This window comes from Oncorhynchus tshawytscha, linkage group LG23, assembly GCF_018296145.1.
Source record: "Oncorhynchus tshawytscha isolate Ot180627B linkage group LG23, Otsh_v2.0, whole genome shotgun sequence".
Taxonomy (NCBI): domain Eukaryota; kingdom Metazoa; phylum Chordata; class Actinopteri; order Salmoniformes; family Salmonidae; genus Oncorhynchus; species Oncorhynchus tshawytscha.
In genome coordinates this window covers 8,848,062-8,873,195 of record NC_056451.1, presented here as the reverse complement: position 1 = coordinate 8,873,195, position 25,134 = coordinate 8,848,062, and the positions used below count along the sequence as shown (strand labels likewise).

The 25,134-nt window shown below is 43.0% G+C and overlaps 1 protein-coding gene across 1 annotated transcript in view; it reads left to right on the top strand.

Moving 5' to 3' along the window:
* The first annotated feature begins 3,706 nt into the window (after nucleotides 1–3,706).
* Nucleotides 3,707–25,134, top strand: part of iglon5 (IgLON family member 5) — a 146,246-nt gene continuing 124,818 nt past the window's right edge. Inside the window, exon 1 of the mRNA XM_042304514.1 lies at nucleotides 3,707–4,299. Within this exon, the coding sequence (XP_042160448.1) occupies nucleotides 4,239–4,299 (61 nt within the window). The 5' untranslated portion in view covers nucleotides 3,707–4,238. The remainder of the gene's footprint in view (nucleotides 4,300–25,134) is intronic.

Genomic DNA, 25,134 nt, shown 5'->3' with positions numbered 1-25,134 from the left:
GTCTTATGGCTTGGGGGTAAAAACTGTTGAGAAGCCTTTTTGTCCTAGACTTGGCACTCTGGTACCGCTTGTCATGCGGTAGTAGAGAGAACAGTCTGTGACTGGGGTGGCTGGGGCCTTTGACAATTTTTAGGGCCTTCCTCTGACACCGCCTGGTGTAGAGGTCCTGGATGGCAGGCAGCTTAGCCCCAGTGATGTACTGGGCCGTACGCACTACCCTCTGAAGTGCCTTGCGGTCGGAGGCCGAGCAATTGCCGTACCAGGCAGTGATGCAACCGGTCGGGATGCTCTCGATGTTGCAGCTGTAGAAGCTTTTGAGGATCTCAGGACCCATGCCAAATCCTTTTAGTTTCCTGAGGGGGAACAGGCTTTGTCGTGCCCTCTTCCTTTGTCTTGGTGTGTTTGGACCAATCTAGTTTGTTGTTGATGTGGACACCAAGGAATTTGAAGCTCTCAACCTGCTCCACTACAGCCCCGTCGATGAGAATGGGGACGTACTCAGTGCTCCTTTTCCTGTAGTCCACAATCATCTCCTTAGTCTTGGTTACATTGAGGAATAGGTTGTTATTCTGGCACCAACCGGCCAGGTCTCTGACCTCCTAGCTATAGGCTGTCTCGTCGTTGTCGGGGATCCACTGTTGTGTCATCAGCAAACTTAATGATGGTGTTGGAGTCGTCCCTGGCCATGCAGTCGTGGGTGAACAGGGAGTACAGGAGGGGACTGAGCACGCACCCCTGGGGAGCTCCCGTGTAGGATAGGATGTGAATGTAAGCCTACAGTGTGTTATATTCAAATGCTGGCAAATATGAATATGTTAATAACACCATGCAAAAGTGAGAACAAGTTGGGTACTAATGTGTAGCCTAACTCCCTTAAAAGTATTGTGAAAGATGTTTTGGAGCAGGCTATGGACTCATGGGTCATTATTAGAGTAGGTAACAGAGTTCCAGGGTAGGGTAGGTAACTTTCTGAATGTAATCCATTACAGTTACTAGATACCTGTCCAAAATTGTAATCAGTAACATAACTTTGTATTAACCAAAATCAGTAACGTAATCAGTTACTTTTACTTTTGCTTTAAGAGGCATTAGTGGACGAAAATGAATATTACCAATTGAATGACATCTAATGCAGGATTAACCAATGTTAAAGCCTTAGATGGATGTTGTATTTTACTTTATGGGTTATGTAGGTTTCATCTAACCAATTGCTTTCTACTTCAATACAGATAGTAATACGATTAGGATATATCTGTACATTAAAAACCCTAAAGTTCAGTCAGATTTCCAGTCATTCCAATTGATTTAATAGCCCTTAATATTCAAGAATAAGACTTGGAAATATAGATTAGCCAATTTGTTTTACCTGAGTATAACCCAGAAACTAAGGGCTTATTAGCCTACTCTGTTGTTTATGATGTTGATGTCATGGAGGACTGATTGGGCTCATTGCTTCGAGTTGCTTCGGGCTCATTGCTCTCGTGGAAGGGCATGGTTTGAGCACTACCGAAAAATGCTATTTGCATTTGAAAAATGAATGCCATATGTTGCATTTGCTATAGGCCTATTGTTTAAAATTTTTTTATCAGCACGATTTAGATTGAGAAATAAAAGCCCCACTTGTGGTCTTCTTAAATTAAACTCGTTTTTGACAGTATGTTTAGCACAATACCAAGGAGGAGTCCAGAAGGGAGGAACTCTCGCAAACTTTTATTCCAACCCACAGGGGACAGACGTCGGTTCAACGTCTAGTTTTCAGTCACATTTAGTTGAGTTGTCAACTCTAACGTGATTTCAACGTTAAATCAACAAAACATGTCACCCTGTCATTGGATTTAGGTGAATAGTTGGGTGAAAATAATATTATTTTTCTTACATTGATGACTTTTTGCAAATCCAATCAGATTTCCACGTTGTTTCAACGTCCTCACATAGATTTTTTGTTGTTGGTGAAATTACGTAGAAACTACGTTGATTCAACCAGTTATTACCCAGTGGGATCGGGCCCAGTGGGATCCGCTCTATGCAACTGTTGCAAGATCACATTTTTCACTGTCTCTCCATAGTCGCAAAAAAAAAGATTGATGGGCAGCTTAAACTTATTCAAAACAACCATCGTTGGGTTTAAATACACATATAGGCAAAATGTGTGAACAGTCTTCCACAATAACCACAATCCGTAAACCGCAAACAGCTAAATGAGAAAGCAGCAGTGTGATTTACATAATTGCGCTAGGTAGATATTCATAATAAGTGATATCCGTATCGCCCGTAGGCTATACACCACTGCTGTCGTCCTTACCTACAAGTGTTTATTCAAGTTGGATGTATAATCTAAGAATGCAGACAACAGTTGTACCATTGGAAGACAAAAGCATTTGGTGTGTCATCATAGTGGTCTATGACTTGTGGCCAGACTCCCTCAGGCGGAACAAACTTACATTTGCGCCTTCAAAATACTGATTTGAATGCAATTGAGAAAACAGAAAAGTGTCGTACATTTTCTTTTCCGCAGACATATTTTCTGAATTTAAAAGTAATCATCTAGTTTTTCAAAAGTATCGGTAATCTGAAAACAATATGTTAGCTGGTAACATAATGGCTTATACAGTTCTTTATTATTTTTTTGTAATCAGTTACATTACACTCCCCAACCCTACAGAGTTCCTAAAGGAGCCTCCCCGTTCCTCGTTAGGCTTAATCTCATTATAAGGGATTCCCCAGTAGGGAGTGCCAGTAGTGCGCCCGAAACACCGCAGTCCACTGCCCAGGTGCTAAACTTTCGAAATCCGATTCCGTCGCTGTCCACTTCAATGGTCCTGAACTTCTGAATTCTGATTCGCACACTGTCCACCTCAATTGTGCTGCACTTCCATATTCCGGTTATGTCGCTGTCCACTTCAATGGTGCTGAATCTGAATCTCCGTTTGTACAGCTTGTTGGGTGACTCCGACTGATTTCATTTGACTATCAATGGAATGAATATATGATGTGTAGGGAATATTCGGTGTTGCATGCTTCAACACTGCAGAGCGTGTAGCCATGTGCATAAACCCTGCTTAATGCAGTTGGCTTTTTCTAGACGAGTAGGCCTAGTGATATTCCAAAACGCTCATGTGGACTCAATTGCATGGTCTTCCAACAAGTGCAGTTACAGTTGTAACTGTTATCAAAATGGTTTGCTTTTCCATAATAAGTGTTCACTGGTATATTCATGTTTCACTTTTAAGATGTTTCCCATTCTAATGTATTGGGACTCCATCCATTCTATGGTCATGTGGGCAACCCCTGGGCCTATGCCCAACAAAACAACCCGAATAGAACCTTCACCCTTTATCCAATAGCCTAATTCAGCTACCCACCATGCACCCACTCCTCGTAGCTCCACCTATCCCGCTCTCACTCCGTCCCTGTTGTATAGTTATTATTTCTTTCCCCTGTGGACCACTGTTTCTCCGAGTACTGCAGCAAGACTAAGCCTGCTATAAATCACATTGCATTATCACCGCGCCGTTTTCGCCTCGCGCTTTTACCCGCCTACCATGCAGCTCGGATTGGCCAGTCCGCGTCCTTTCCCACCCTCTCCAAGAGAGGCTGCAGTGCAATAGTGTCTCCCGCCCCCTTCCTTGGTGGCGATGATTGGAAGAAAGGAGTTCTCCTTGAACTGTCAATCATGCCTTTTCTTGCGCGCTTCGCATTTGTTGTTTCTCGGAGCAATGCATTGAGTGCAGGGCGACAAGACGCGCTGCATACCGACAAGAGATAGAGGAGAGGAGGCTAATTACGGGACGAATTGTCTACTACAGAACGCAGTATTGTATCCATTAGTTTGCAATGTTCTGTCGAATATTTGGCAGAAAACAGTTGAGTATTTACCTTCGTGTCTAGGTGCGTATTTGAGCACATTTGCTCTCCAAACCATTGAAAACAACATCAATTCAGTGCCTGGAATATTTGAGATTTTTGCACCAGGATTTTGTCATTTGGTATTCCCTCTACGTCTACAAAAACATCAACAATCCTAAGGGGAAGGGGAATCATCAACGAGAAAAGTCAAGGGGATAGACTCATGTTTTTGTTCAGTCACATGTAAAAGCAGTTGGTTATTACTGTTGGACATAAATAAAACACACCAGGTAGATCTTTTTACATTTTTCCTGCAAAGGCTCCATACAAGGGGACTACAGCGGTATTCTACTACGAAAACAACAACTAATAATCCATCGAAACATCAAAACATGAGCTGCCCAGTCTTACGAAACGTGTTCGCTGGTTTGCTCCTCGCTTTGCTGTCGAAAGGTACGTTCTAGTACGCTACTTTGATATGATGTTGCCGCTGGATTGGATCCATACATGCATCTTCCCCTTCATTCTCTCTGGTACGGTGCTGGAGGTGAATACTAATGCCGAGGCTTCGTGATGGGGGTCTACCTGCTTATGAATCATGCGTGTGTGTGCTACAGTGCATACTCGGTTTTCATTTGCTCACAGTTTGGAGAGCGAGAGATAGGGACGGCGCGCGCGAGAGAGTGTGAGAGGTGTGAGTGGATGAAACTGTGAGTGTGCGTTAGCATGTGGTAGGTATAGGCTACATCCTTTGCGCAGCGCACGGCTCCATCTTCAGCTTGCTTGTAGCCTACGAGTGGTGCATGTTAACATATTTCACTTCAAAATTCGAGACACCCCATTCCCATCCTCTCTGGTCTATCAGAAGGCTGGCGCATTCCAATACGTGACATGATTGATCTGGTGGTAACCCGCCCACATAACGTTCGTAGTATGGCGCTCACACTGCTCCTACATACTTTGCGATGCAGTACAAGCAGTTGAGAAGAGTGTAGCAAAAAAAAAACATTTTCTGCAAGGTTCAGAGATAACAATAGGCAGAGAGATAGAGCTTGGGTCATTCCAACACGTATTGGAACAGCGTAGCCTAGTAACCTTCACTACTTTCCCTCGCCGTGGCTAGTTATTTATCCACCACTGTTGCTTTTAACGTTTTAAAAGATAATTGTAAGATAATTGCGGAGCTCGCTTGTACATCCGGATGATTCATAGGGGATTTCAGTATGCTTTGTTATTAATTCCACAAAGGATGGAGGCGCCTCATAAATTGGACAATGGGAAACTTGGAAGGGAAACTTGGGCGTCACAAAAGTGCTATGTCATATGAAGCGCCAGAAGATAAATAGCATTGCAATATAAGTCACAGCCCTAATGCTTTTAATTTCCTACCGTGGCCGATAGTATAACAATCTTGCAGTTTTGTTGTATCTCAATCCACACACGGTTGATGTTGTTGTAGATTCTCTTATGCCTCCCCCCGCGCTCCTTCCAACATCTGGTGCGCCCCTTGCGCAAGTGCCGTAACGCAAACCACATATTAAACCACACATTAAACCACACATCACACATGCGTGCCTCGATTACTTTCCCTCATTACCTGTGGGAAATCATAAATTAAATAAATAACCTGGCCTTAATAACAATAATTGATGTGTCAGTGTAATAAGATGCTATAATTGCTCACAGATGCAGGCAGGGCTGGGTAGATTCCTACTCCCATGTTCCTTCCTTCCGGACAGGAGTAGTGGAGTACCCAGCTGGTTATGGTGGGATTCGAGTAGGAATGGGGCAGATGGACAGCCCCGAAAGACACAAACACCAAACAGAACAGCATGAAACCATATGATTATAGCCCATATTGGGTTCACAGTACCAATTCACAACCTGCTTTTAAGATTCTAAGGACATATGAATTTATTTAACTAAAATTGCATTTTACAAACCTACCATATCCACATGTTCTAGCACTAAACTGTACAGTTGGTGAATGAAGCCTAGAGAGGCCATATTCTTGTTTTAGTGTGTAGCACATTAAATGTTATGGTTTGCAGTTGACTGAGAATACTGTATATCAGCGTCATCTTTGTTCTGTGTGGTACATTGACACTATAGTATGAAGTTGACTGAGAGTATATCATTGCCATCTTTAGAAAAGGATGTAGCCAGTATCCCGGCTGCTGCTACCGCCACACACCCACTCATGTGGAGGCATGCATGAATGATGAGGGAGGAAGGATGGAACACAGCCATTAAAAGCCTGGTCAGCTCCCTGTTAAATCATGCAAGGTGCCCCAAAGACGTGAGCATGTGTAGTGCTCATTGGAGTGTGTCAGATGGAGTCCTCACACCCAAATTGACCCTTAGTCCCTATAGCGGTTACATCCTATGCACCTGTGTAGATCTGTGAGGATTGAATAAGCAAAGTATGGAAATGTACTCCTATAGCTTGTCAGGGAGCTTAGACCTATACAGTACTCTTGGATATACAAAAATGCACAGGGTGTAAGGGCTAGGGGGGTGGTGGGGGGGGGCGATTTTGGATTGGGCATATCATTCTCCGTTGCTATTTGAGTAATTTATAAATCAAGTTTGCACTGCTTGATTGAAGCTACATCCATTTAGTCATTGATTAGCACTCCTCTCCTCAAACATCATGATGGCTTCTGCTGACCTGTGCAGTGATTTTCGAAGTTGTAGCTGTGGCATCTCTAAGCACAACGCCTAGTGAGCATTCTGAGGAGCACCTAATGTGTTATGGACCTTTCGGCTTAATGGCTGTGGCTGTATTGGACTGAGAGATACTAAGTCATTCGTTTCCATCCTCAGACAGAGTGATAACCAAGGTCGTATTCATTATGGCACACAGTAGCAAAATGTTATGCAGCGGAACATGAAAACTAATGTTTCTTATTGGACAAGTTCAGGTAGTTCCTCCCTGTTTCAGTCTGTTTTTTATCCGTTTGGTGCCTAATGAATTCTATGTTTGTTCTTCAGGCAGAGAGGAGTGCCCCTGTAGCAAAACGTTTTACAATGGAACACAAAAACGACTTCTCATTGGACAAATTCAGGGCGTCTCTCCCTGTTTCAGTCAATTTTCTCATGTTTGGTGCCTAGTCAATAGGACCTGGTTCTCCTAAACCTTTCTCGTCTACGTCTGAGATGGCACACTGGGAGACTTTGCTTCCCACTCATTTTCTCAATGAAAGCTAACTAAGCCTGAGAATATAACTCCACGCCCCCACACCAAATTAAACCATTTAGATTCCACAAAGAGGATCGCTGTTGTGACAGACACCTGTGGTAAGTATCTTATTATAAGGTTCATGTTAGCATGCACTTAACTTGTAATTATAAATATGCTGCACTGCTGCTAAAGATGATATTTCATGGTCTAGGAATAGGAGATGCTTATTCACAACCTCATGGTGTAAGTATGTCAGTAACACAAGCTAGCACCTGCACAAAGACATAGCACCTGCAACTGTACAGATTCACATTCTAGCACATGCTCCTACACAGTAACACATTCTATCTGATTACATACCGTGGGGGAGAACAAGTATTTGATACACTGACGATTTTGCAGGTTTTCCTACTTACAAAGCATGTAGAGGTCTGTAATTTTTTTATCATAGGTACACTTCAACTGTGAGAGACGGAATCTAAAACAAAAATCCAGAAAATCACATTGTATGATTTTTAAGTAATTCATTTGCATTTTATTGCATGACATAAGTATTTGATCACCTACCAACCAGTAAGAATTCCGGCTCTCACAGACCTGTTAGTTTTTATTTAAGGATCCCTCCTGTTCCCCACTCATTACCTGTATTAACTGCACCTGTTTGAACTCGTTACCTGTATAAAAGACACCTGTCCACACACTCAATCAAACAGACTCCAACCTCTCCACAATGGCCAAGACCAGCGAGCTGTGTAAGGACATCAGGGTTAAATTGTAGACCTGCACAAGGCTGGGATGGGCAACAGGACAATAGGCAAGCAGCTTGGTGAGAAGGCATCAACTGTTGGCGCAATTATTAGAAAATGGAAGAAGTTCAAGATGACGGTCAATCACCCTCGGTCTGGGGCTCCATGCAAGATCTCACCTCGTGGGGCATCAATGATCATGAGGAAGGTGAGGGAACAGCCCAGAACTACACGGCAGGACCTGGTCAATGACCTGTAGAGAGCTGGGAACACAGTCTCAAAGAAAATCATTAGTAACACACTACGCCGTCATGGATTAAAATCCTGCAGCGCACGCAAGGTCCCCCTGCTCAAGCCAGCGCATGTCCAGGCCCATCTGAAGTTTGCCAATGACCATCTGGATGATCCAGAGGAGGAATGGGAGAAGGTCATGTGGTCTGATAAGACAAAAATAGAGCTCCACTCACTGTGTTTGGAGGAAGAAGAGGGATGAGTACAACCCCAAGAACACCATTCCAACCATTGTCATGACGTTGGCCTCTTTGGGTATAGCAAGCCCATCCCCCTCTCCCTGCCTCCCCCTTTCCTCCTTCAACTAGGTTGCTGTGGTCAGAGAGACGTCGTAAATTCCTGAGAATCTCCTCATGGACACACAGTATAGAGAGAGTAGATTTTCATGGAGAACAAAGTAATTCCTTCCACCTCACAGAACTTGAGGTATGAACAAATTTCATGTTCCGGAGAAACTATAAAAGATTGGTGAAGAATCCAGCTACGAACTGGTCCGTTTGTTACAACTTGGGGAAGCTTATGGGAGACTGTGTGGCCACATTACCATAATGCTGTTTATATAATAGCCTCAGATATGAGGTTTACATCTAATTGTTGTATAAGATGAATGAGTGAGTATGATACTGTTTGTATAATTGTGTAATATGATTTTGGACTGTTTAATGAAGAATAATACAATTCCCTTTTGATTTGAACTAAATCAGAGGACCACCCCTGAGCCCAGTTAGGGTCAGACATCCTGGGAAAGCCCTCTTCGGCCCTTCCGAATAAAACCCCAACTCAAGTTTTCGATCAGCAGACCGAGCTTATCTCAATTACGAGATGGCTAAAGGTTGCAGAATCTTTTAACCATACCACGTGGTTAAACTCTTAGACTATCGATACCGACAGAATACGAACAAGTCTTTGATATTAATTACTAGTCTGCAGCTAGGAATTCGGTATCATTGAACGTGAAGAACTACAACCGCCGAAACATGCATTCTATAACGAATGTCACTCTGAACAATACCCTCTAACCACAACCGAGAGAGAGAGTGAGAGAGATGGACAATTCTACAAAAGAAATGAACTTTTCACCAGCGATCAAGACGACACACTGAGTGTAAATATATATATTGATTGCAATTGTCCCCGAATGAGTGAACATTCATGTGTAAAGGATTAGCATTTCAATTGTTATAATTATTAACCCTTTAGCGACTTGTTAGTAGACCCCCACTTCCCCTTTTGTCTAACAAGCCGCCATGCCGGTTTAGCCCACTAGGGCACATCTCCTATGATTTCATGTAACCACATTTACCTTGTTTGTTTATGCATTTCTGTGAATTACTTAGTAATAAATAAATGATTTAAGACAATTGATGTATGGATGACTCATAGTGAAGACTGGGTTCGTGCAGATGACATTTGGAATGAGACTAACGTGAGGTACAGTAAATAATTCATTAATTTGAAGACTAATTGATCAGATAAAATATCTGAAAAGTTATTTTAGGAAATTATAACTTTGTAATCTGAATATTTTTCCTTGGTGCCCCAACTTCCTAGTTAATTAGTTACGTGATTAATCAGTTGATTGCGTAATAACTAATTACAGAGAATCTTTGATAAAAATTATAAGTCTTCAGTTAATGATAGTAAACACAAGACACCGTGAAGCATGGAGGTGGAAACATCATTCTTTGGGGATGCTTTTCTGCAAAGGGGACAGGACGACTGCACCCTATTGAGGGGAGGATGGATGGGGCCATGTATCGCAAGATCTTGGCCAACAACCTCCTTCCCCCAGTAAGAGCATTGATGATGGGTCGTGGCTGGTTCTTCCAGCATGACAACGACCCGAAACACACAGCCAGGGCAACTAAGGAGTGGCTCCGTAAGAAGCATCTCAAGGTCCTGGAGTGGCCTAGCCAGTCTCCAGACCTGAACCCAATAGAAAATCTTTGGAGGGAGCTGAAAGTCCGTATTGCCCAGCAACAGCCCCGAAACCTAAAGGATCTGGAGAAGGTCTGTATGGAGGAGTGGGCCAAAATCCCTGCTTTTCTGATGTATCAAATACTTATGTCATGCAATAAAATGCAAATTAATTACTTAAAAATCATACAATGTGACTTTCTGAATTTTTGTTTTAGATTCGGTCTCTCACAGTTGAAGTGTACCTATGATAAAAATTACAGACCTCTACATGCTTTGTAAGTAGGAAAACCTGCAAAATCGGCAGTGTATCAAATACTTGTTCTCCCCACTGTATCTGTATGCTGAGAGAAATGGCCTCAAGTCAAGGTCACATATCAGCGTAACCTGACATTTGACCTCTGGTCTTTAACTTGGTAGCAGACCAAGCTCAATCAAAAGTTCTCTAATCCATTTGGTGCACTACATAAACCTCTCTCTACTCTTCCACATTACAGTCTTTTGTCCCTCTCAGACACGTCATCCTTAACCTTTGAAAATACTCTCCTTTATATCGCTGAAGCCATTTTCAAACAACCCAACAGATGCTTCTAGCTCCGATCTACTCCAAACTAGCATCTACGGGACAAAAGGTGTCCATAATGAATCAAAGGGTACAGGGGCAGGTAGCTGGAAGTGTTACGGGGCGTATCGGGCGCAGGTAAAACAAGGGGGGGTCACTGCGTTGCCCGCCATCACTCTCGTTACAGCGACATATGTGGGACAAGTGGGGTCAAGGCGCGTGGCACATTGTGGCACATGTTGATGGCATGGCCCCCCTGTTTGTGCTCGGTCAAATCACCGGCTTTGGCTGGGAGATGAAGAGCTGCAGACAAGTCTGCGTGCCAGCACCAACAGATGCCTCGAGCTCCTAATCTGGAGGGGCCTCTCTTCCCCTCTTTTCTGCCTCCCTCCTCCCTCTTCCCTCCTCCTCCCCCTAACTCCCCCCCGTTTGAAAGCCACCATTTCTGTGCCGCCGTTGTTCTTCAAGCCTGGCTTGCATATGCTCCTCTTTTTTGGAGCCTGTATTTGTTTGCCTTTTACTCGGTTCTTCTTCATCTGTTGCCAGACACCATTGGATGTGAGACTGAGAAGCCCGGGGTTTGGGTCTCTTGGAGTTGCTCTTTTGGAAAGAAAAGTAGGGATGCTGGATGCTGAGGGAAGTACAGTTGAAGTCGGAAGTTTACATACACCTTAGCCAAATACATTTAAACTCAGTTTTCACAATTCCTGACAATTAATCCCAGTAAAAATGACCTGTTTTAGGTCAGCTAGGATCACCACTTCATTTTAAGAATGTGAAATGTCAGAATAATAGCAGAGAGAATGATTTCTTTCAGCTTTTATTTCTTTCATCACATTCCCAGTGGGTCAGAAGTTTACATACACTCAATTAGTATTTGGTAGCATTGCCTTTAAATTGTTTAACTTTGGTCAAACATTTCGGGTAGCCTTCCACAAGCTTCCCACATTAAGTTGGATGAATTTTGGCCCATTCCTCCTGACAGAGCTGGTGTAACTGAGTCAGGTTTGTAGGCCTCCTTGCTTTTTCAGTTCTGCCCACAAATGTTCTATAGGATTGATATCGGGGCTTGTGGTGGCCACTCCAATACCTTCACTTTGTTATCCTTAAACCATTTTGTCACAAACTTTGGAAGTATGCTTGGGGTCATTGTCCGTTTGGAAGACCCATTTGTGACCAAGCTTTATCTTCCTGACTGATGTCTTGAGATGTTGCTTCAATATATCCACATACTTTTCCTCCTCATGATGCCATCTATTTTGTGACATGCACCAGTCCCTCCTGCTGCAAAGCACCCTCACAACATGATGCTGCCACTCCCGTGCTTCATGGTTGGGATGGTGTTCTTCGGCTTGCAAGCCTCCCCCTTTTTCCTCCAAACATAACGATGGTCATTATGGCCAAACAGTTATATTTTTGTTTCATCAGACCAGAGGACATTTCTACAAAAAGTACCATCTTTGTCCACGTGTGCAGCTCCTAACGATAGTCATTTTTTTATGGCTGTTTTGGAGCAGTGGCTTCTTCCTAATTGAGCTGCCTTTCAGGTTATGTTGATGTAGGACTCATTTTACTGTTTTACTGTTGCTTTTGTACCTGTTTCCTCCAGCATCTTCACAATTTCCTTTGCTGTTGTTTCTGGGATTGATTTGCACTTGTCGCACCAAAGTACGTTCATCTCTAGGAGACAGAACGCGTCTCCTTCCTGAGTGGTATGACAGCTGCGTGGTCGCGTGGTGTTTATACTTGCGTACTATTGTTTGTACAGATGAACCTGGCACTATCAGGCGTTTGGAAATTGCTCCCAAGGATGAACCAGACTTGTGGAGGTCTACAATTTTTTTTATCTGAGGTCTTGGCTGATTTCTTTTGATTTTCTCATGATGTTAAGCAAAGAGGCACTGAGTTTGAAGGTAGGCCTTGAAATACATCCACAGGTATACCTCCAATTGACTCAAATGATTTCAATTAGCCTATCAGAAGCTTCTAAAGCCATGACATAATTTTCTGGAATTTTCCAAGCTGTTTAAAGGCACCGTCAACTTAGTGTATGTAAACTTCTGACCCACTGGAATTGTGATACAGTGAATTATAAGTGAAATAATCTGTCTGTAAACAATTGTTGGAAAAATTACTTGTCATGCTCAAAGTAGATGTCCTAACTGACTTGCCATATCTATAGTTTGTTAACAAGAAATTTGTGGAGTGGTTGAAAAATTAGTTGTAATGACTCCAACCTAAGTGTATGTAAACTTCCGACTTCAACTGTATATATAGCAGTGACCTTACATAAAACAAGTGGGCTGTGTGCTATTTCACATTTTCAATTCGATTTTTATAAAGGCCCTTTTTACATGAACAATTGCCACAGTGTTTTCCGGTTGTATGTGGGGAATGTGAGACTGTGTACTGGGGTTTGTGCTATGGATGATGTGCTTCCACCGTATCACTCATGCTGGATGGAGAATTGACAGATAGCCTTGTGTGGTTCAAACTAAATCAGGAAGTGTTGCTATGGAGAGGGGCACCATGGAGAGAATGGCCCCAAGCGTTTCTGTGGAATCTTCCACTTTTCCACCCCTGCTTATTACTGACCTTATCTTGGCTTAAACATGACTGGCCTTAGGGGCTATTCCATCCACATCTACATCCAAATATGTTTCTGTGGGTATTTGGATTGTTTTCACCCGGGTGAGGGTGGTGAGATGCTGGCCTCTGGAATGGTGTTGTAATGTTAGTGGCTTTCAGGCTGGAACAGTGACTTGGGGTCATGGGGTCAAACTCTAGATGGGCGCTCTGAGTGCGGAGAGGTTAAGGGAGTAATAGAGGATGGGCAGTGCTCCGTCACCTCATTGCCCTGTAGATTTCCTGCTGTGAGTTTTGATAAACACTTCACTGGCCCCCCATATTGGGTCTGGCAAGGCAATTATACTTAAGTGTCAGTCCCATAAATAGTGATTACAGCCAGGCTTGTTTGTAATTATAATCACAGTTATTATATATGGAGTTCAATGCAATGGAAATGAACCAGGATCACTTTCAATGTGGGACAGGTTCTTTTACTGTGTTTAATTACAGTAATACAGTGTAATACTTCCCTTCTCTTCCACCCCGCCTCCTTGTCCTATTCCCAGCTCAACCCCAGCGGCCAGCGCTGCCCTGTGCATGAATATGTGCATGAGCAATGGGCCCTCAACCTAATAGTAATGGAAAAAGGCCTATGTTTTATTTAACGCAGGAAGAGAAATGCAATTCAAGTGGCAGCAGAATGGATGTAGAGGCAGAGAGAAGTGGGATATATACTGTATACCATACACCCCCCCCCACACACACACACACACACACGCGCACACACGGTCATACACACACACACACACACACACTCAAACGCCGCCTTTATAGGGCCACCCGCAAGATGAATTTAAACAATTCCCCCAGTGAAGGTGTGAACAGTAAATCAATGAAGCCCATCGGAGCCAGGAGCACCCAGCCTTGAGAGGTAGAGAGGAACATCTATATATTCATACACATTTGTGCACATAAATAACTTTCATTGATCTCTTATCAATACAGGCACATAGGGAAAATCGAATATGTCTCTGGGACAGGCTAAATCCTCATTCCTCTCTTTTTGTCTCGGCTGCGCCGAGGCTTTAGCCAGGGCATGTAGATTGAGCTATCTGGAGAGAGACAGAGAGAGACAGAGAGAGATAGGAGAGGGAGAGATTTTACCCCCCTCTATCTCTTGTCTTTTTGTCTGAGGGAGTTAGCATCGTTGGAAACACAATTCAGATTAGAGCAGCCGCTGCTTCTTTCTCCTGTGGGAGCTGTGAGGGACCCGGGTCCCGCTTCTCTCCCTGTCCTCATTACCAGAGACAAGAAGCTTCGCTGGCAAATCAATGGAAGAGGCTTAGGAAACTAATGCAGCCTGGTCCATGCCTGATGGGACTGTGGGTGTGTGTGCATGTGGGGGTGGGGTGTGTGTGTGTGTGTGTGTGTGTGTGTGTGTGTGTGTGTGTGTGTGTGTGTGTGTGTGTGTGTGTGTGTGTGTGTGTGTGTGTGTGTGTGTGTGTGTGTGTGTGTGTGTGTGTGTGCAAATGCGTAATTGTCTTGTGTTTGGCTATGTGAAGGAGTGTGTTAATTTGTACAACAACACAGGGGAGACAAACATTAGTTTCCACCCTGCTGCTCTATTGTGGTCTGTTAGAGTACTCTCCACGCACCCGGTTAACCATGGTAATATTTACCACTGGGATATGATACCGCAGAAGCCCTATAATTACTTTGAGATAACATTAGATTCATAATCAGAATCCATTTTATTGCAATACTAATAGGGTAACATGGAGTACGATGCCCCCATTTTTATTTTAACCACACCTGCATGTACAGTTAATTCTCATACTTCTTTTACCTTTTCCTTACACTTCATTATGTACAGTTAAACTAAACTCATATTCATTTGAAGAAGATTTTAAATCGCAGCAGTCTCTAAAATGAAATTCAAGAGCAAACGGTTTTCAAATAGTTTGTAATATTTATACATTTTTGGGAATATAAAAGATGAAATATTGATTAAACACACATGCACACGCGCACAAACACACACACACACACACACACACACACACACACACACACACACACACACACACACACACACACACACACACACACACAAACAGCTCGAACCAGACTGGTTGCTTGTGGGATATGGATGGATTATTCTAGGTGCTGCTTCATAAAACCATAAAACCAGTCTATGCCTGCCAACCACCTTTCTTTATTGAATGTGTCTTGGATCCCCATCCTCTCTGCTGGGTCAAAGGCACGTTCTTGGACATCCCATGATGTAAGTCCGAAAAGGGCTAAGTGAAGACTGAGCTGTGGCTGTGACTGTGGCCTTATGGTTTTGGGTGGCATATTTAAAGCACGGGACTCTGCCTTAATGCCCTACCCATTTTCAATAGAATTCAGGGCACAATGAAGCACCTCTTTGTCAGATCATTTCTTGTAAACTCTCACCTGAAAAGAAAAGAAATGAAAAGTGTTTTAGGAACTGTGGAGAACTGACACTTAATCTAACCCTAACCCTAACTCTTATTCTGACACTAACCTAACCCTAACTCCTATCCTAATCCTAACACGGGCCCTTATTCTAACTCTGACCCCTAACCCTAATCCTTAGACAGCTAACTGGGGGTTAGCTAGCTATGCTAGCAGACATTAGCTTATGCTAACTCGTTGGCTAGCATTTTTTTCACTTTAGACTTTCGGCAAGGGAGGTTGCTAGTTAGCTAACTGGGCGAGCCAGTGCCTAAATTACACATCTACTCATTCAAGGGTTTGTCACGTTCTGACCTTTATTTCCTTTGTTTTGTCATTATTTAGTATGGTCAGGGCATGAGTTGGGGTGGGCAGTCTATGTTTGTTTTTCTATGATTTGGGGATTTCTATGTTTCGGCCTAGTATGGTTCTCAATCAGAGGCAGGTGTCATTAGTTGTCTCTGATTGAGAATCATACTTAGGTAGCCTGGGTTGCACTGTTTGTTTGTGGGTGGTTGTCTATGTTGATTGCTTGTTTCAGCGCAGTTTGCATTATCTTCACGGTTGTTATTTTGTTTACTGTTTTTGTATAGTGTTTCAGTGTTCAGTGTTTTCTTTATTAAAATTCATGATGAACACATACCACGCCGCATTTTGGTCCTCCGATCCTTCTCGCCTCTCCTCTTCAGATGAAGAGGAGGACGACCGTGACAGGGTTTTCCTTTATTTTTACTATTTTCTACATTGTAGAATAATAGTGACGACATCAAAACTATGAAATAACACATAGTAACCAAAACTTTTGACTGGTACTAAATATATAAAATAATGGATCTAACTTAATTGGATTATATATAAAACCTTTTTCTAAATGACAAACAATTTGATCCATTTACCTCAATCGTTTTGATGGAATGAATTCAAAACTAGTGGCAGACAGAGTACCCTACTATTGTTACTATACCACTGCTGTGCTAGCGCTACTGCTGATCTAGTGCTAGTTCACTCGCATGAATATTTTTAATGACCAATATATGCCCAGACCATTCTGTTGTTGGGGTACGCCCAGACCATTCCAACTCAGAAAATATGCTTTTTAACATACTTAATTACTATGTTTTGGAATGAAAACTATTTCACTCATATTGTAATTAATTATAGGTCAGATTTAATAGAAATCTGGAAACACTGGACAGTTACTTTAAAGGTAGACTTTGGGCAAAATGCTAAAATAACTACAAATATACAGTCTTTAAACTGTATAAATGATCAATGCGCCATTATACCTGGTAATTTAATGCTTAAAAAAATGGATGAATAAGATATTTGGCTACAGAAATGAAATTTCTTACCACTCTCTACATCTTCCGTCCACACACACACACACGTGTCTATGCAATGTATCCAGAGGGAAACAAGCTGTCCTTCGGCTACACAATAGTGCCACCCTAGAGGGTGCTGTTAAGGCTACTGTAGACTTTCATTGCAAACCAGTGTTTCTTAATCAGTTCTTTGGTCAGCTGTGAATATATTTAGTACAGTTTTACAAAAAATATATAACTTTTTTTAATGTTTCACCATTTTTATTTCTTATGAAAATGACTTAATAGGATGGTCCTCCCCTTTCCTCCTCTGAGGAGCCTCTACTGTTCCACTCTAACAACAGCCTAACCTGCTTTCAGAAATACTATCTGTTAAGCACTCAGCTTGTCAGAAGCTGTTTTCATGCTACAGCATAGTCTTATCCTTCGCACGTCCTTACACCTCTTGTGTTGTTGACAGTGCAACTACAGGCTGCAACTAATGCAAAAAATATCCTGCCGTAACAAATACTGTCTGTCAAGTGCTCAACTTGTCAGAAGTTGTTTTTAGCCCACACACATCTCCGGCAACTCTAGTGTTGTTCACAGTGGTAAAACTATGTGCCGAGATGCAATGAATGCTAAATCATGGTGTCATGTTGTGGTTTTTAGTCCTTCCACTGCCTCTCTTGGTCTATCGGGGCAGGAGGTTTTTGGGGTCGGAGGAGAGAAGGAGAGGAGGGAAGGTAGGTGGGAGAGAGGAATAGATGGCAAAAGGGAGGGTGGGAAATAAATAAAGCAGAGAAAAACAGATCAATAAAAATTTCAGCAGCTCGTACACTCCTCCTCGAGCCAAAATATTGAGAATGAGAGGGATGGAGAGAGGGAGAGAGAGAGAAAGACAGAGCGAGAGAGAGGTAATGGCAAACATGGTTGGGAGAGAGGGAACCAGATAGAGGGAGTGGGAGAGAGGGAACCAGATTCGAGGGAGTGGGAGAGAGGGAACCAGATAGAGGGAGTGGGAGAGAGGGAACCAAATAGAGGGAGGAGAGAACCAGATAGAGGGAGAACCAGATAGAGGGAGAGGGAGAGAGAGAACCAGATATGGGAGAGAGGGAACCAAATAGAGGGAGAGAGAGAACCAGATAGAGGGAGAGGGAACCAGAGAGGGATAACCAGATAGAGGGAGTGGGAGAGAGGAACCAGATAGAGGGAGTGGGAGAGAGGGAACCAAATAGAGGGAGTGGGAGAGAGGGAACCAGATAGAGGGAGTGGGAGAGAAGGAACCAGATAGAGGGAGTGGGAGAGAAGGAACCAGATAGAGGGAGAGAGAGAACCAGATAGAGGGAGTGGGAGAGAGAGAACCAGATAGAGGGAGTGGGAGAGAAGGAACCAGATAGAGGGAGTGGGAGAGAGAGAACCAGATAGAGGGAGTGGGAGAGAGAACCAGATAGAGGGAGTGGGAGAGAGAGACCCAGATAGAGGGAAGGGAGAGAGAGAACCAGATAGAGGGAGTGAGAGAGGGAACAAGATAGAGGGAGTGGGAGAGAGGGAACCAAATAGAGGGAGTGGGAGAGAGGGAACCAAATAGAGGGAGTGGGAGAGAGGGAACCAGATAGAGGGAGAGGGAGAGAGAGAACCAGATAGAGGGAGTGGGAGAGAGGGAACCAGATAGAGGGAGTGGGAGAGAGGGAACCAGATAGAGGGAGTGGGAGAGAGGGAACCAGATAGAGGGAGTGGGAGAGAGAGAACCAGATAGAGGGAGAGGGAGAGAGAGAACCAGATAGAGGGTGTGGGAGAGAGGGAAACAGATAGAGGGAGTGGGACAGAGGGAACCAGATAGAGGGAGTGGGAGAGAAGGAACCAGATAGAGGGAGTGGGAGAGAGAGTGCCAGATGTACATAGACAGAGAGAGGGAGCAAGAGACAGGGTGAGAGACAAGGTGAGAGAAGTGTGACTCACGACACGGGGAGTCAGCCGTTGAGACTGAGAGAAACATGTTGCTGAGATATCAACGGATACTTTCCATGCATTGCCCTCCTACTGCTCATTTCATAGTGATTCAAGGCAGAGCATTATACACTATACTGTATATACAAAAGTATGTGGACACCCATTCAAATGAGTGGATTCGGCTATTTGAGCCACACACGTTGCTGACATATGTAAAATCGAGCACACAGCCATGTAATCTCCATAGATAAACATTGGCAGTAGAATGGCCTTACTGAAGAGCTCAGTGACTTTCAACGTGGCACCATCATATGGTTAGGTTTTCCAACAGGTCAGTTTGTTCAATGTCTCCTCTACTAGAGCTGCCCTAGTCAACTGTAAGTGCTGTTATTGTGAAGTGGAAATGACTAAGAGCAACAACGGCTCAACCGCGAAGTGGTAGGCCACACAAACTCAGAAAATGGGACCGCTGAGTGCTGAAGCATGTAGCGTGAAAAATCGTCTGTCTTCGGATGCAACACTCACTATTGAGTTCCAAACTGTTTCTGGAAGCAACTTCAGCAAAATAACTGTTCGGCGGGAGCTTCATGAAATGGGTTTCCATGGCCGAGCAGCCTTCACAAGCCTACGATCACCATGTGCAATGCCAAGCATCTGCTGGAGTGGTGTAAAGCTCGCCACATCGGACTCTGGAGCAGTGGAAACGCGTTCTCTGGAGTGATGAATCACGCATCACCATCTGGCAATCCAACGGACGAATCTGGGATTGGTGGATGCCAGGAGAACGCTACCTGCCCCAATGAATAGTGCCAACTGTCAAGTTTGGTGGAGGAGGAATAATGGTCTGGGGTTGTTTTTCACGGTTCGGGCTAGGCCCCTTCTTTCCAGTTTAGGGAAATCTTAACATTACAGTATACAATGACATTCTAGACGATTCTGTGCTTCCAACTTTGTGGCAACAGTTTGAAGAAGGCCCTTTCCTGTTTCAACATGACAATGCCCACATGCACAAAGCAAGGTCCATACAGAAATGGTTTGTCAAGATCGGTGTAGAATAACTTGACTGGCCTGCACAGAGCCCTGACCTCAACCCCATCGAACACTTTTAGGATGAAATGGAATGCCGACTGCGAGCCAGGCATCATCGCCCGACACCAGTGCCCGACCTCACTAATGCTCTTGTGGCTGAATGGAAGCAAGTCCCCGCAGCAAATTTCCAACATCTAGTGGAAAGCCTTCCCAGAAGAGCGGAGGCTGTTGTAGCACCAAAGGGATGACCGACTCCATATTAATGCCCATATGATTTTGGAATGAGATGTTCTACTATGTACTGTTTAATTCAAAGGGAGTGAGTGGGAGACAGGGGGAAGGAGCTAGAGAGATAAAGAGTATATGAAAGTGGACAGGCCGGAGAGAATACGAGTTATGAGAATATGATTGAAGAAGGGTGCATAGAGAGAGGGAGTGGGAGAAAGAGAGACATATGGCAAGAGGGAGGAGGAGGATGGAAGGAAAAGGATGGAAACAGGCGGTGATCGAGGTTTATTGATTCGCGGGACAGATGATTCGATTAAGTAGTAAATGGCAGGTTTTATCCCTGCCAATAAAAAACTATTCTCGGCGAGTGGGCGTTGTGAAACTGTTTCAGGGTCAGTTGCTGTGTGATATTGCGGCGGTAAGGATTTGGCGCTAATATAATATTCGACTCATTAGGGATCCGTTCCAGGGAGGCACATACCTCGAATCATTCTAATAAGATGCTCTTGCAGTGCGGGTGCCACTGCACACTGCATGACAATAAGTGGTTAGGAGCTTGGTGAGACCGCCAATGGCCAAATAAGGCCACCACATACCCTGTGAAATATCCCTTTTTAAATTGCCTGTGTATAGGAAATAGTGGGTTGTGTCAGTGGGTTAGCAGCGGGACTGTGGGACTCGTACCATTTCGGGAAGCAACATAATTGGTAAGGCAATCCAGCATGATGCACAGTGGGTAGGCGGTGGTGGGCGCAGTGCAATGCCCCCTTACTCACCATCGCTGTGCCACTTCTCTGCCATCATGAAGAGAATCACGGCAATTTTGTTGTCATTTAGGGCTGGCGCGTGGTCGGCTGTTCCAGCTGTGAAGGTGCCAGTGGGATTTTCTGGTAATAAAGAGTCCATGTTAGCCGCACGCATCTGACAGTAAAGACTCAGTCAGGCAGGATTTTCACCGCACATTTCACTCTGACAGCTCCCTAACGACACTTACAGGAGCTGTTTTACACCGGTATGAAAAGATTCCTCTCCCTCTATTACCAGTGGGTATTTGATTAATAGGTATAGAAAAAATCTTGGCATGTGTTTGATCTAAAATATTCCCATATTCCGACACTAATCCATTTGGAATGAGATGACGGGGAGAAGTAAATGATTTATTGTTTTGTGATGTTTCCCGTAATTTGGTTTAAGGTGAGATTGCTCTGAGTGATTTGTGTGGCAATAGTCCTGTAATTGGGTTAAGACGGAGATTGGAACAGGTTATTGTGTGGTGATATTTCTAACTAATTGGATGTGGTGTTAGATACCACACTTGCTAAACGTCTCTGTTGTCTTGCCAGTTCAGTAATGCACGTTAGAGTGAGATTCCATTAGTGTATTGTGTGGGGGGGAGGACAGAAGAGCGGTTTTCTAACAGGATGGTGTGGATTGCCGCATGCAGAGAATTGCAATCACGCATTCTAGTCTTTTGACAGTATTGTCTTGTAGGGTTTTGGTTGTTTTGAAAATGTCAGCCTCCATCCAAAGAAGATGCCTTAGTCTGTGTGTGAGGATAATTCTATAATTATCATCTAAAATTGTGTATGGTTGTGTACTGTTGCCCTAGGGATGAATGTGTGATTTAAATCATTCAAATCTGGAGCTCTAATCAAGCTCTGACTTTGATCAATTCTGAGCAGTGAACTATATAGCGCATAGAATGAGCTATAGCTAGCCTATATAGCACATAGAATGAGCTATAGCTAGCCTATATAGCACATAGAATGAGCTATAGCTAGCCTATATAGCACATAGAATGAGCTATAGCTAGCCTATATAGCACATAGAATGAGCTATAGCTAGCCTATATAGCACATAGAATGAGCTATAGCTAGCCTATATAGCACATAGAATGAGCTATAGCTAGCCTATGTAGCACATAGAATGAGCTATAGCTAGCCTATATAGCGCATAGAATGAGCTATAGCTAGCCTATATAGCACATAGAATGAGCTATAGCTAGCCTATATAGCACATAGAATGAGCTATAGCTAGCCTATATAGCACATAGAATAAGCTATAGCTAGCCTATATAGCACATAGAATGAGCTATAGATAGCCTATATAGCACATAGAATGAGCTATAGCTAGCCTATATAGCACATAGAATGAGCTATAGCTAGCCTATATAGCACATAGAATGAGCTATAGCTAGCCTATATAGCACATAGAATAAGCTATAGCTAGCCTATATAGCACATAGAATAAGATGTAGCTAGCCTATATAGCACATAGAATGAGCTATAGCTAGCCTATATAGCACATAGAATAAGATGTAGCTAGCCTATATAGCACATAGAATAAGATGTAGCTAGCCTATATAGCACATAGAATGAGCTATAGCTAGCCTATATAGCACATAGAATGAGCTATAGATAGCCTATATAGCACATAGAATAAGCTATAGCTAGCCTATATAGCACATAGAATGAGCTATAGCTAGCCTATATAGCACATAGAATAAGCTATAGCTAGCCTATATAGCACATAGAATAAGCTATAGCTAGCCTATATAGCACATAGAATAAGCTATAGCTAGCCTATATAGCACATAGAATAAGATGTAGCTAGCCTATATAGCACATAGAATGAGCTATAGCTAGCCTATATAGCACATAGAATGAGCTATAGATAGCCTATATAGCACATAGAATGAGCTATAGCTAGCCTATATAGCACATAGAATAAGCTATAGCTAGCCTATATAGCACATAGAATAAGCTATAGCTAGCCTATATAGCACATAGAATAAGCTATAGCTAGCCTATATAGCACATAGAATAAGATGTAGCTAGCCTATATAGCACATATAGTTTCTGATTACTCTTAATTAGTTCAACTGTGAATAAGCATACTTGATAAATGAGGCTTACAATAAATGAGGCTAAGATTTACAGTACTTTCCAGAAATTAAGGAATTCATAATTAATGCAGTTATTTCAGCATGCAAATTAGAACTTCATTCGGAGCGTAACACATTCTCCCCAATCTTATTTGATATCCATGAATTATAGATGCAGTGTAGATTGAGGCATATTCTAATACGCCCTAACCCTAACTAACACAATCAAGAAAGTTTATTTTCCCTGAAGTCTCTTGATCTGCATCTCAGCAAACCTAGGTTAAATTATGTTTCTTTAATAATTTGTATGACATCTAATTTGTATGATATAAAACTGTCCCAAAACTTCAAACCCGCCCATCTAACACTCCAGGCAGGCTATAAAAAAAATATTTAAAAAATAATAATTGTGAATATTTCAAATAGTATTTAAATCCAGGTTAGAGCGACATAACATCACATTATGTCACAGAGCACTGGCTGTATCGACGCAACCTTTATACGGTCAGCAGACCCCCGATTCCCATTAAAAATAATGAAGGTGTCGGAAAGGGCAATTAGCTGCCTAATGTCAGGCAACAGTACTCTAATACGAGATAGTTTTGCTGACAAGTCAATATCTGCCCCAAAAAACATGATCTATGGTAAGAGACTGTTGCGAACCTCACGTAAGACCCAGTCTAGAGGGAACTAAGTGAAATGTGAATGCAGAACTTATAGCTAAATATGATGTAGTGCTTAAAAAAAGACAAACTCAGACTTCTGAAGACCCAGGCTAGTGAAGATGCAAAGAGATCTGTATCTATAGAAATATGCAAAATGAACAGTACTGTTACCAGCAGTGTAAAGAAAACACAGTGTTTATTACTTATGATGTTGATATACACCCACAGGTGTAACATGATGAATCTCTGAATGTTCTTTTCACTTTGACAGCTGTGATCAAAATTGATCTGGATACGAGACAGAGCCTCTTTGAATCAGACAAGACAAATGTGGCTACAGTTCAGGTGTTTTCTCAATTAGCCAGACTGGATTGTTCTTCTCTGGAATCAATCATGATCTAGTCGCATCGACAGAAAGATGCCCTTAGGATTTCTGTAAAGAAATAAAAAACCAAGATGGTGGCTCACTGATTTGGAAGGGAAAAGGTTTCAGCCTAGTATTGTTGTTTCAGTAATGTTTCAGCTCACCAAGCGTTTATGAGGTAAAACTTGGAAGGGATTCAGTTAGTGCCATTGATTTTGTCATAATTACATTTTTACAAGTCCTGGTTGGTGTGGTGGGATTATTTTGAGGGTTTATCATGGTGTGTGCGTACACTTGCCTGTGTGTTCAATTTAGTACAGACGGTTATTTCACTCAGACTTTATCGATAATGCGTTATTAAACATGTTCTGTAAGACGTGTCAGATAACATGTTCTGACCGTAAACCATTTAATATAGTTTCCACTGCCTTCCATGAATTCTTTCTTCATACTGGTATCACGCTCCACTAATATGTTTCTCATATGCATCCAAGCCAATGTCAATGTTATAATAGCTTGGAGTTTGCACAGTATAATGCTTGAGTGAATTCCCTATTCCGTGTGTAGGCTGTTTATAAGTAAGTAGCATTGCGTTGGCGTAGAACACTGTTTTGCTATTCCTGTGGTGTGCTACTGTATGTTCTGCATCATTGTGTGGAGAACCTTCAGCCCCTGTGAGAGCCCAGTCACTGTACCTACCACCTCTTGCAGTAGCATCCCTCCCACCCTCTGCCCTGAGTTCTCTTTTACAGACACACACACATACCATCTGTTAGCCTTTTTCCTGGGCAGACCTGGGTCCATTGGGACATATGCTAGTGCCGAGGTACGGTCCTGGAGGCGGGATCCTGCACCTCCAGCCCAGTCGCCCACCCTCCCCTCACCCCTAGACCCTCACACCCCGTAATAAGAGCCCTCTACCACCTCTGCAGCACCGCTTCACAGCAAGGTTAATGGGAATGCCACAGATATTAATAACACCATTATTACCCCACTAGTCCGCCCCTGTTTGAATATGATAGTTTGTAAGAGAGCTTCTTAAAGGGCTGTGACTACAGTAGCAGGTTGTGCTCACTAATGGTCTTCAGGGTGGCACTGGTCCTTTGCCCTTCACATAC